Source organism: Sesamum indicum, linkage group LG1, assembly GCF_026168435.1.
Source record: "Sesamum indicum cultivar Baizhima isolate 11 linkage group LG1, ASM2616843v1, whole genome shotgun sequence".
Classification (NCBI taxonomy): domain Eukaryota; kingdom Viridiplantae; phylum Streptophyta; class Magnoliopsida; order Lamiales; family Pedaliaceae; genus Sesamum; species Sesamum indicum.
In genome coordinates, this window is record NC_142657.1 from 859,701 (window position 1) to 873,487 (window position 13,787).

At 32.8% G+C, this 13,787-nt stretch overlaps 2 protein-coding genes across 2 annotated transcripts; both read right to left on the reverse strand.

Annotated features, from left to right (window-relative positions):
- Positions 1-612: 612 nt before the first annotated feature.
- LOC105161305 (exocyst complex component EXO70A1) lies at positions 613-3,845 on the reverse strand. Its single transcript, XM_011078979.3, has one exon. It carries the CDS (start codon positions 3,093-3,095, stop codon positions 1,074-1,076), a length of 2,022 nt encoding a protein of 673 aa, XP_011077281.2. The 5' UTR covers positions 3,096-3,845; the 3' UTR covers positions 613-1,073.
- A 3,496-nt stretch (positions 3,846-7,341) lies between these two features.
- LOC105161390 (putative WRKY transcription factor 11) lies at positions 7,342-8,842 on the reverse strand. The gene is made up of 3 exons (XM_011079098.3): positions 8,110-8,842; positions 7,876-8,001; positions 7,342-7,769 (listed from the first exon to the last, which is right to left on the reverse strand). Exons 1-3 carry the CDS (start codon positions 8,811-8,813, stop codon positions 7,595-7,597), a joined length of 1,005 nt encoding a protein of 334 aa, XP_011077400.2. The 5' UTR covers positions 8,814-8,842; the 3' UTR covers positions 7,342-7,594.
- Positions 8,843-13,787: the final 4,945 nt, after the last annotated feature.

Here is a 13,787-nt window from a genome sequence, read left to right on the forward strand (position 1 = left end):
CAATAAGTACGTAAAGATAAATATGATTTTTCATTCAATTTTTTTTTTTTGTTAATGTTAGCAAATTATATGAATTTTGTTAACGAGTTGATATATCTACCGACGGAAATAAATATTAGGGTTACTAAATGTATATTTTCAAATCATAAAGAGTTGAAATGTAATTAAATCCAACACTTTCCCACGTGATAAAAATTCATAATTAACTTATTAAAATTAATTAAATCAAATATATTGTTAAGCAAGATTTCGACTTAATTCAATTTAGGTTAAATTTAATAAAACATGAATGAAAAGTTGAATTATCTGAGCCAACTTGTGATTTAATGAATTAAATTTACATAAAAAATAATTCTATTGTAAAAAAAGTATGCCCTATTAATAATAAATCAAAATTTAACATAAAACACAAAGCACGGAATTATTTTTTCTTCAATTTTGGATGAATTTATATCATTAATATGATAGGAAAAGCATTTTAAAAAAATATAAAATTTCAATAATATATCATATTTTGTAATATATAAATATACCAATGATGTAAGGATTAAGTTAAGTGTTTGATTGATGAGAATGGGCAAGTAAGGATATGTGCAAAAAGACAGTTAAGTGTTGTTCATAGGACTGTTTGATTCTTGATAATTGAACTTGTGCTTGAAATTCTTACAGCTATAGCCTTCTATGGTTTTCCTATCCTTTCCAGACAGTGAATAACACTAATCAAGCACACAGGCAGCAACAGGGATAACAGCAATCTGCACTGCAACTTAACTAGTGATAGAGTTGCCAAGAAAGATATGTGATAAATGAATAGATACAGTTATGAATTTCCTCTACAGATCCAGGGAGCGAAAACAGAGCAGTTCGTGGTGTCTTTGGGAAGTCGATGTGTTACGAAGCCCCTAGGAGTTCATGTAACCATACCTCAAAAGCATCGAGTGCCACCACTCTATTATTGTATCTGAAATTGGAAAACGATGATGGTCAACGACATCCAAGGAAGCCTATATATACACAGGGTGTTGGCAAATCATTTAAATGACGAGGCGGGAGGCGGGACTTTGACATATTAATCACTTAACAGCAGTTGGGGAGGTTTGATACTGATCCACAACCCCGTTGTTGAATTTACCACTTGGTTGCCTCACTTTGAAACTACCCTGTTTTGCTGGTTTCGGATGGAAAAGAGAGTTGAACATTTTCTCCAGCGACTGAGCTGTGTATTTCGCGTATTTGCTTGCACTTGGGTCTTGTTCGACCAGCGGCCCGTAATTTTGCATGTAGCTCCGGTAGACAGGCACGATAGTCTGAATTATAACCTGACATGTTTTATCCCGCAAATCTTTGTCTGGGATTACCCAGTTGGATTGTTTCTTGTGCATGTCGTCGAAAGCTTCGTTAAAAGATTTCAGTCGCTGTTTTACCAGATTACGGGCCGTTGCACGCCCACCAGAAAATAGAATCAGACCTTCCCTGCTTAAAAGTGCTGGAAGTTTGCCCCAGCTTTCCCGCAGGAATATGGTAGAATAGTACTCCTTATACTGTTCATGTTCGCTTAACCAAGAGTCTCCGAGAAGCCCACCGAGCTTCGTGCCTTTCAGATACTTGTACAAGTGCCAGTGATTGTTCATCAAGAATAGATAGGACGAAATGGCGTCTTCATAACCCTTGGACCATGTTTCCAAGTTCAGCTCAATGGCTTTAACTAAATTCAGAAGCTCGCCAACAAGGATCCTCTCTTGGAATTTTTCATGCTTCCAACTTCTCTCGATGACAAGAACTTGTGTTAGGATTGGCTTATAGTCGTCCCCGAGAAGTTTGTTGCAGTAATCAGTGATAAAAGTAACCACTCTAGGAATACTGCAATCTGCGGGAGGCTGGGCATGTCTTTGCAGTTCAACCTGCACCAAAAGCTCCCAGAAAATTTCACAGGCCCCTTCGATCACCCTCTTGATCAGATCCCTTGTCAGGTTCTGTATTTCAGCACAGGCGTCTCCGCCAAAGAGTCGGTTGAAATCCAATCTTAGTTTACTTAGGGAAGCGAAAATGTCCAACAACTTGAGTAGCTTAATTGGATCCTTCTTACTTTCTGTGACTGTTTTTCCAAACTGCAGGAAAGCAAGAATTCCTGCTTGGGCGGCTATTTTAGCAAAACAACTCTTCCAAACATCCAAACCCATCCTCTCAAACACATCGTTGCAAAGTTTGTATTCTGCTTCAAACAGGTGCTTCACAGCAAACTCCAAATGCTTGCCCCACTGAGCTATATAAACCTCTATGCTCGCCACATTATTGAACTCGGAGACAGATATCTCAAGATAATCCAAATTAAGCGCTTGCAAACTTGCTCGAACATTTAAACTCCGGACCTCGACGTAAATGGATATACAATTGTCGAGTCTGCCATTAGCAATCAATCTCCCTAAAATAGCTTGTAACTTCTGGATAACAGCCACTGGCAGAGGCGACGGCGCAATGCAGGCTTGTTCACCAGGCAAGGTAGGAGAAGACATAGGCAACGGAACACTGTTCTCCGTCAACAGCCGACGAAACTCATTCTCCAATCTGTCCAAAGCAACTTCAAGCAGCCCACCATCAAGACGACCCTTCTCCTCACCAGCCTCCAGTTCCCGAAGACTCTTCAACGCCGTCTTCAAACCCGAGATAAACCGTGAGTCTGCCACCTTATTATCCTCCAAATACTCCACAATATCAGCCAACCACTGAATCGCCATCCCACAATTCTCTCCCAAAAACCTTAAGGCCTCTTCAAGACGCTTAAGCACACCAAGATACCCCGGCAGATCCAACTGAGGATCGGACAACGATTTCTCAAGGCCATGGATGGCATCAAAAACCTTAAGAACAGCAGCTGCAGGGACTACAGCTCTATTAATATGCCCACCAACAGCACTAAGAGCATCGGTTTGAGCCCGTATCGGTCGAATTGCCACTTCAAGAGACGGCAATCTCTGGTTAATCTCATCCATTCTAGGCCCAGTTTTCTCCAAAGACAACTCCAGAGCTTTTGATTTCTCTACACTGGCCTTTAACAACTTCCTAGCAGACACCAAATTCTCAATGCCTTTATCCATTACAGCCAGTGCTAATTTCAGACAAAACACACAAATCTATCTTACCAACAAGCAAAAACACTAATCCGTTCACACCTTCAATCTCATTCCACTAAAAACTGAAACCCACTAAAGTAAATCAATCTGGGCTCTTGTAAAAACCAACTCCCATCCTCTCCCCTCACCAAACCCCACCAAATCTCGACCACAAAATCAGAATCAAGAATTCCCAACAACCCAATAGAATCAACAACTAACCCTCTAACATAAACCAACTTCTCCTCTCTTTTCGCTATTCAAAACATCAAACGACAAAAACAAGATCGAAAAAAACAAGTACACCGACTTCAAATAGGAGAGATCAGCACAAACCCACCAAGAAACACCGCTGCACGCTTGATCCCAAGAATGCGATGACTCAAAACATGTGCTTAGCAAGAGGGAAGAAGAAGAAGAACCCTAAATCGGGAACTGAAAAAGTATGTTCTTTTTTGCCAACGCTGCTCGCTTAAGTCCAATGAATCCAGCCAAAGTGCTCCACGGTCAAAAAATAAATCAATTTCTTTTGGTGTTTTGTTCTTCACTTAACTGCTTTTCTTTTCTTTTCTTTATAAAAAATGATTAGCCAATTTTGCAGTTACTGAAAAGAAGAATGGTTGAGTATCAAAACCCATGTGGTAATAATGGATTGAAGATCAGAAAGAGGGTGAATTAATGGCGACCAACTCCTTGTCCGATCGAGTTTCTCGAATTATTACCATGTCGGTCGCAAATATTTTAATCCAAGAATACGAGTATTTGGACACAAAATTATCTTATACATCCAACTTTGAAAATTGTACGCTGTTTTAGTTCTTGGATTCTCAAATGTAAATCCAACAAATATGTTTGAGTTTGTGATTTTCAATTCAAAGTTCCCTCTACCTCTTTTTTGTTTTCTTAGGTGGATGAATTGAAATACATCTTTATTTTCGAGTTTCTTAAATTTATGGACGATCTTGAAGCGAGAATGTTCGATTTTAATTTTTATGTCATGTTTGGTTCTTGAATTAACAAGGAAAATACAAATGATAATATTTTACTCACTTCATATACACTGATTTACGAATTTTGATTGAAAAATGATTTTTTTGGGCGGAAAGATCAATCGAAAAACGATGACTTACAAAATTTTATAAAATTGAGATAATAAATTAATAAAAAAATATATATAAAAATAAGTATAATTTAAATAAAAAAATATAATTACAATAATTATAATTCTTCTTCAATGTTTTTATGTATTGTGAAAGAGTAATTAAGTACTGAAAGAAATAAAGGGGGAATAAAAGAATAAAAAGGTGAAAACATGTCCACCAATTTTTAAAAGGTGTTTAGGAGAGTTTATAAAGTCTTTAAATTTTTATAAGATTTTCGTAGTTTATAAAATATTGATATTTTATAAATTCTTTAAAAAAATTAATTTATTTTTAAAATTTTAACACGCTCTTTAAATTCTGATCATGATCATTACACAATCGTCATAAGTAACATATATGATAAGTTTCACGATTTTATTTAAATCCAAATATATCACGATATTATTTTTAAAATAAAATCTAACATTTTATAAATTAAAAAAATATTTTATAAGACGTGTACTTGACGCCCACTAATCCGTAGAAATATTTCCTTAACGGCCATAACTATTTAATCTAATAAATTTTTGTTAGGGATAATTATATTGTCGTCTCCTGAAGTTAAGTGTAATTATATATTGATTTATTGTAATTTAAAAAATAACATTTAATATTTATAATATTTATTTCTGTCTAATAAATAGACTTCTTAATTGGTCAAAAAATTTACTGGATTTATTTATGTTAGCAAAAGAGTTTAATGAAAATTTATATTGACTTACTGCTCAATTATTTCAGATCAAACAAATCTTTATTACCAAACTACCCTTATAAGAGTATTTTGATCAGAAAAAAAAATTTATTTGGTCTGCAATAAGTGATCAATAAGTCAATCGAAGGGTAAACATATTCAAATTTTTTGTTAATATCAATAAATTTAATGAATTTCAACAAACAGATAAATATATTTGTTAGATAAAAATAAATATCAAAAATAATAAATATAATTTTTTAAATTACAAGGAAAACACCAAACGAGGGTGGCGTAAGTACCCCCTCTCTCATGTCCATCCAGTAGCTCAGATGGGCTCCGGCCCTCTCTTACAAAAAACAAGAAGGCCCAGACTCCAAAACATTAGACCTGGATTTAGCACGTGGTCCTCCCACGTAAGGGTGATATAATAATAATAAAAATAAAATCAAATCGTCTAAAATTGCTCTAATCAAATCGAATTGAATTATTTTTTAAATTAGAATTTTAAATTTAGAGTAAAATTGCACCGCACTATTAATTTAATTTTAATTTAGAACTTAAAAAGACAGTCAAAAACCACACTGCACCACTATATATAAAATTAAATTTTTAATTATATATATAATAATTTGATAAAATGATTAATATTTTAAAAGAATTTCATATTCTAATTATATGATTCCAAAATTTATATATTATCAAAGATCCACATTCAAAGTCCATTTTTGTAAAATTTATATTTAAATTTTATACCAAAAAAATATATGATTAATTCATTACGGCCGCTCAAATTTTAAGCCAATTTGATGATCGCTTCAATTTTTCATTCATTTTATCCCCCCTATTTTTCTAGTCCCCTTTCTCCTCTTCTCTCTTTTCGCCTTCTTTATTCTATCTTTCTGTCTTTTATTTATATTCTTTTTAAAATAGATTTTTGGCATTTGTGGATCAAGTGTCTTTTTTGTTGAATTAATATATATTTCAATCTACTTAAAATTGTGGAAAGTGTTGGTGGTATATAGTGCATGATATTGGTTTTTCTTGTTTGTTACATACAAACACTTGTTTCGTTTCTTAATATTTTATTATTATTTGAAAATTTATAATTATATCTTAAAATTATAAGTATTTTAATAAATATCCTATTATGTCAGCTCATTATAGGAAGATATTTGATAGGATATTTATAATTTCATGAGGGTATTTGTAATTTTTCAAATAGTAAAAATATTTATAATTAAGATAAACCTTAGGTTTGTTTGGTTGACGTGAAAGCAAAATGGAAGTGAAAGGGAGAGGGGCAAAGGGAGGTAAAAAAATAATAGGTTTTTTAAGTTGTTTGATATGATTGAAAGGAATGTAAATCCCAAATACTTTCACTTATTTAGTACGAGAAAAATAGATTGAGGAAAAAACACTATATTTTTTTAATTTTTTGGTAAATAACCATTTTCTTCATTTTATATTAGTATATAAATAAATTAATATTATATTGATATAATTTTAGTATATCAAAAAATTTAAAAACCTTATTAACAAGAATATATATCAAACAAGAGCAATAATATTTTTAGTAATAAAAATATTTATCGTTGACTTCGATGCAGTATACTTTCAGCATTTTTGTTACCTTTTCTCTAGCGATTATTTACGATTTTATCTGCGAGAAGGAGGAAAATAATTAGAGAAAATTATATATATATATATATATATATATATTTGTCTTTTTAGCCTTATAATTTTAATTTTTAATGAAAAGAAAATTGAATTTGAAAGAGGTTTCACATGCATGAGTTTTATTTCCTCTTTACCTCTTCCGCTAATCAAACTCCACACTATTTCTTATACTATTCAATTTTATTTTCACTTCTATTATACTCTTATTTTCACCCAAATCAAACATATAAATTAAAATTTTCTTATGTATTGGGTGAGAAAATATTAAATATCGTGAATTACGCCAACTCAGTAATTACTATAATATTACATATGCTCTATCATGTAATTGATTTCTTGCTTTTCTCAATTTTAATCTAAGTTTGTAAAAGCTAAAATTAAAATTGGAGTATTTGAGGAAAAAATAAATTATTATGTAGAATTCTACCAATTAAAAATTTAATTTAATCCGTCGAATCTTAAAAACTATTTCAATTTAAATTTAATTACAGAAAATAATATAATTATTTATTACCAAGTACCCCCATAATTTTCTTGGATTCTGACGACTCACACCCACTGTAATAAAAAATGGTATAGTTATCTGGTTATGCGTTGCCGCCCCAAATTCCAACTTTTTATAACTGCCCCCCCCCCCCTGTCTTTTTGACTTTCTCAATTTTATCCTTATTCTATTCCTTAATTGCGAATCCTATGCACAAAAACACAGAAAAAGTCATTTTCATCAACTACTATTCATTTCAAGTAAATAGAAATATCTTGAAAACCACAAACACTTTTTCTTTTTGCTGATTCTGTCCCTACTCCTACAAAATTTACAAGAAAACCCCCTTCCGATCCCTTGATTCCAAACTCTGGCCCCGGGTTCTTTTGCTTTTCTTTTCAACCAACTCCCTCCAACTACTTGGAAATTACAAAAGGTCACCTTTTTCAGCTCATTGTCGTTTTTCCAATTCAATCCTTATGTTGACTCAAAACACCAATTGGGCAGCACCAACAACTGCGGCGGGAATCTCCTGCGATGCAACCTGAGTGTGCCGGTGCTCCCCTTCGTAGGTCACGATCAACATCGTCGGGTCGTCGTTAGCCCTCTCCACGTGCTTCCTCGCCGGGCACCCTCTGACAGTGCTGCATTTATAGTAACCCCTGAAGCATTTGGATTAGTGGATTAGTTGGCGAATACAATCAGAAGATGTGTGGAGAATGAAGATCTGTTAACGGACGATGATTAGTGAAGGTGCATCGTGATTACCGTGGATATGGCGAGCCCTTGATTGGCTTCTGACCGTACTTTCTCCATGAGTACTCGTCTGGTGGAATATCTGCAACTTTTGAGCTAATAGCTGGGACTCTAATCGTTCTCTTCACCCTATGTTTTCTGCAAATTCGAATTTCAGTTAGTTTTCTAAACTTATATCGAATTGGTGTTGAATAATTTATAAGCTAATCAATAATTTTTTGAATTAATCAGCTCAAAAATACACACCTCCTTTTGCAGTGGCAGCGAGAAGAACCGGAGGTTTTGCCGGAGATGTTATCAGAGTGGTCATGCTCACGACACCTCTTGCCAGACAGCGGCGGCTTACCGGCGGTGAACACCGGTGCTAGAAGCATTGACGGAGATCCACCCTTTCCGTTGGATACGCTGCCTTCGCCGGTAATAGTTGACACAAAAGTCGAAGAAGAGTTCCCCGATATCGATAACGACGCCGATACGCTGAGCCCGTCCTTACCCATAACTTCACTCTGATCCTTCCCAGAAGAAGCACAAGGCTTGGTGAAATTAAGCGTCAACGGCTGAGCGGCCAGCGGGACTCCATCCTCCGCCGTGGCGGAAGAAACAGCGAACAAGTTTAGCGTCCGAGGTTGGTCAAGCCTAGAATCCGGATTTTGAGGTTGAGTACACCCAGTTCTCTGGTTAGGACACCCAACCTGCGCCAACGCCGGAGACTCAGGTTGCGGCAGAACAGGAGCGCGCCGGAACCGGGCGTGTCCTGTCCGATTTAGGATCGAAATCACCTTTCTGAACTTGGAAACCGTGAAATCCGTGATTTCTCTGCAGTCGAGCTGCTGATTCTGCTGGGAAACTGCTCGGATTAGATGGTCCATCGACTTCAATCCTGCCGATGCAGCTTCTTGAACCGCCATCTGCTCGTTGAGATTCGGGTAGCCGAGCAGTTCCACGGCCATATCCTCGGCAAAATTGTGAATGGGATTAGGATGGGGGGAAGGGGAATATATGGAAGGGTTAGGTCACCGGGTGACCGGGTCACCAGGTTTGAGTCAAAGTTTGGAATGTGATCAAACGGCCAAGATCTGATTTTTTGAAAATTCAGAGAAAAAGAACAAAATATGGGCCTTTTGTTTCTGTTGAAAAAACTAGCCAGAGTGGGACCCAGTTGGTGGAATTGATATTGCCAGTTTAATCATTGATTCTCCCAGCATCGTGTGCAACCATCGAAGCGTATGGTACCACCGGTAAGAAGGTTTCTGGAGGTTTTGTGAATGGTGACGGCATGGGGGCTTATGTGAGAATAAGAGTTTCGCACGGGGTCGAATTGTGATTTAGTAAGAGTTAGGAATGATTGAGTTTCTCCGTGAAGGGCAAGAGTTGGTGAACGAAAGACGAAATAGGGTAGGGGCTGGGGCAGGCATAGCTGGGCCAATTAGTGGCAGGGGTGTTCGTAATTCGATTAAAGCAGGCTTAATCGAATTGAATTAAAAATCGAATTAAAATTTTAATTTTATTTTTAATTTTATTAAAAGAAAATTTTGACTAAATATGTTTAATCGAATTAAATCGAAAATTGAATGAGAATTTTGATTTGGTTTTTGATTTTATTAAAAGAAAATATAAGTTTTGATCAGTTTTTTGTTCCACCATTCCATGATTGAACCCAATTGAAAATTGGTTTTTATATATATATATATATTTTTAATTTTATTATTTATATTAAAATATATTATTATATAATATATAAGATATTATATATTTTACTTTTAACTTTACCCTTTGTCCATTCTCTTTTCTTCCAATTCGTTCCTCAATTTTCAATTATTCATTATTCAAATATTTAAAGTATATTATTTTACTATTTTAGGTTATATCGTTAAATAACAAGCTTAATTAACAATTTAGTACACTCTGATAATGTTTTTTAAATAAATGTTTAATATAATCATATGAATTTTATTATTACAAATTTACAACTTCAATCCATTACGACAAAATGTATTTATTCAATATATATTAGAATTATTAGTCAATATTTCATATTTTAGTCTTAGATAATATTAAAAATTAAAATATAATATTTTAGTATATGTTATCTAAAAGTAAGCTTAATATTTTTAGTATATTTATTTTTGTATTATAAAATATATATATAAATATAATTTAAATAAAATATATAATAAATATAACGAGTTGCAGATTATATTTAAAAATTTATTTTTTTAAAAAAATGACCATGTCGTTTATTGGAGCCATAACTCCTTTTTTCATTTAATTTGATTTTATATAAAATTAATTTTTAACAATATATTAAAGTCTAAAAAATTATAATATTAAAATTATATTAATTTAAAAAATACAATGAACTATATAAATATAATAGTTTTATACAATCGTAAAAAATACAATAAACTATATAATTTTCTCGCCCCCATTTTGTATGGAATCATTTTATGCCTCATTATCATGACCACCGGGATTAATGTCCAACCAACTTCATATTGTTGTAGAACTATATTCCACATTAGCAAAGAGTAGTGTAATGCACAACCAACTGTGGACGGATTTTGCATACAAGATATTCACACGTTGGCAATAAAATTCTATTGAGCATATCGTCATCAAATACCATCAGTTTCAATATTCCGCCTCGGTTGTTACAAGACGTCAGAATGAACATGGATTCAATACCCATGTTGTCAAAATTGCAAATCGAGAATGTTCATACGGCAAGTGGACATAATTTGGTATCCCTTGCAGTCAAGCTCAAAAGATATGCACAGCATACATGATTAATGCTGCATCAATGGTGAAAGATTATTATGATTTAATGACTTATAGGAATACATATTTTAAGTGATTTGAATCTGTGCATTCCAGAAATTATTGGGATGTCCCGAAATTTAAGCTGGTCCACGTCACTACTATTTGTATATATACACGCCCTGATCGAAATCAAACATTATGTATTCACAATGAGATGTATTGACTGTAAATGCGTGAAAGGCAATAAGTCCAACAAAGAGATTCTTCTACACAATCAAATGTGCCCGTGGGGGGTTGTCAACAATAATTGTATAATTCATTGTATTTTTTTAGAATTGTATAAAAAAATATGCACTATTATATTTATAGTTTATTGTATTTTTTTAAATTAATACAATTTTAATATTATGATTTTTTTGGACTTTAATGTGTTTTTAAAAATGAATTTTATATAAAATCGAATTAAACGAAAAAAAAAAGAAGTCAAGGTTCCAATCCACGACATGGTCACTTTTTTAACAAAAAAATTAAATGCGAGTAATGGATTACGCCCGCGATTCTTATATTTTTATTATATGTTTTATTTAAATTATATTTATTTTTTTTTTACAATAAAAAATATTTAACCCTTGTAAAGTCTATCATCACATAAACAGGGATTAATTGAATTTTTGGTGGTTTATTGTGTAATTTCAATTCCATTTAATATGTACATACTGATGAAAATTGAAATATGTTATTAAATAACAATTTTTTTTGTTATAACTCGAACAAATGAAATTTGACATATGCAACATAGATTATAACATTCAATGTGACTTGCAACTCGATCTATTCTCCATTTACGTGAGATATTGTCCGTCCTGATTTTATATAAAATTTATGATATTGTCTTTAAAAGACACATTGCTGCCAGAGTGAAGTCCTTGGGGTCTATAAACTACTCAAATTCATCGTCCGCAATCCGTATAAAACGTTTGTTTATATCATTAGACTCCCACGCAATGAATTTGTAATGGGCACAGGACCTCGTCCCACAGACGATGCCAATTATCCAATCTAACTTTATATGAGCCGTACAATATTATCTTGAAATGTACCTCTTTAGGGACAGGAGACTGTGAGACATATAAGTCACTTAAGTTACATCAATAATATTATCGAGCTCAATTGAAATGCCAATTATCAATATCTTTTTGTTAAACCGACTTATATCTAAAATTAATTATATAAATATTTTTGTTGAGAAATCTTATTTGTACTGAATATAGGGATCGATCTGAAATTTAACAAAAATATTGGTGCAAAAGAGTAATAATATTTTTTGTAATTAATAATGAAAATACAAGGAAGACTCTGGAGATTTTGACAATTACAATCATAAAAAAAGCTGACTAGAAATGAGACACATCACATGGGCAAAGGTTGACCAACTATTGCTTTGCCCAGAAAACCCTCCATAGCCGGTATACCTTTTCTGAACCGTACGATTGAACCGAGGCCCATCAACCGTCACGATGCACTCAAGGTGTTGACCACAAAGCTTTTGTCACCCTCGAGGTTCCAATGTCGTATCACCTGTAGTATGTTGCCATGTGGATAGCATTAGTGAGTGAGCTTCTCATTCGGGTCTTAGCTAATTATTACTTACATTTTTGTGCCGTTCGAACTCATTATTTAATACCTCAATTTTGTCAATTGAATTAAATTTTATTGACTCAAATAAATTATTTAATTTTTTTTTTAAATCTTCCCCTCAAATACAAATTCTTGCATCCAAATTTCATAATTAGAGGACAACCATCGACAACAAATCACCCAAATTCAGGGCCGATGGTGTTGCTGTCGCCATCGCCCCCTTCTATAGGAGGTGGCGGGTGGGAAGGGTGGCGTTGGGCTGGGAGTGTGGAGAGGCCAGCGGGGGAGGGGTGGGGTAATTTTATTTAATTTATTTTTTAAAATAATAAATTTGTCTATAATATATTTAAAATTAGTAAAATATGAATTCTTGATTTTTTTAAAAAAAATTAAGACTCAATCGTTAAAATTAATTGATTAAATCTAAAAATTTTGATTTAATCAATATAGACTCAAAGATTATTAAAATATAAAATAATATATACTAAATAAAGCTATAACGGTTATTTAGTAAAAGAAAATTAATACCGTTAGCTATATTCAACGGAAAAGGGCGATTGAGCTACATTAAAAAAAAAAAAAATTATCTATTTTTAAAACACAGAAGAAATTGTAGCCGACTTTTTAAAATATAAGAAGGTTATGCATTTTAGCCTAAATTATTATTTGGACATTGAAGATTAATATACTGATAGCTGCCCTGCAGGTTTTAATAATTGTAAATTCATAATTTACTTTTAATTTACCCATTCAATTCAAAAAAGTAAAAGCGTGAATTTGACTGGACCAATTGAAATGGTTGACCAGACCACCACTTGATTCTCCTCCTAGGTTTTGGAACTTCAGACTTTTCTCCAACTTGATTTTGGGACGTTGTAATATAATGGGTAATTTACTACATGCTATATAATCAGATTTGTTATAATTATAAATATTTTATTATTATTTAATAAATTAAAAATATTTTCTCGCAATTAATGGCCGTATAAAAAAATATTCCCACAATCATCTATTAAATTGTTATGACGGAGATATAGAGTATTTGTAATTTTTCAAATAATAAAAAAATATCGTAATGATGACAAATCTCATAGGGGTTCGTTGTAATTTTTACCCCAATATAAATCATAACTCCCATAAATTTGAAGGTTAATATGGATTTTATTTTTATTTTACTAACAAAAATATTATCTTTTTTTTTTTCACACTAATTCGTGTAAATGCAAATCAAAATTAATTCTAAAACAACCAATCATCAAAATCTACACCCCGTGACCTACAGTATATTTATACAAATCAATCCTGCTTCTGCATAAAGACAGTAAGAAAAAATGAGTAGTTTGTACAATGATGTTGATGTTGTTTTAGGGTGTGTATTTACTTTTTCAAAAAGTAAGGGTGGTTCGTGTAAATAATATTAATATTTCTGGATAAAATATGCGTGGTTATCTAAAATATATGAATAATTTGTGTAAACAGACCATAAAATATCATAAATTAATATAATTATCCCTATTTTTTGTATT

Coding starts and splice junctions, on each gene's coding strand:
- LOC105161305 (XM_011078979.3), bottom strand. CDS start 3,095: ATGGATAAAGGCATTGAGAATTTGGTGTCTGCTAGGAAGTTGTTAAAG.
- LOC105161390 (XM_011079098.3), bottom strand. CDS start 8,813: ATGGCCGTGGAACTGCTCGGCTACCCGAATCTCAACGAGCAGATGGCG. Junction 8,002..8,109: donor CGCTGCCACTGCAAAAGGAG/GTGTGTATTTTT, acceptor TCGAATTTGCAG/AAAACATAGGGTGAAGAGAA. Junction 7,770..7,875: donor AAGGGCTCGCCATATCCACG/GTAATCACGATG, acceptor CAAATGCTTCAG/GGGTTACTATAAATGCAGCA.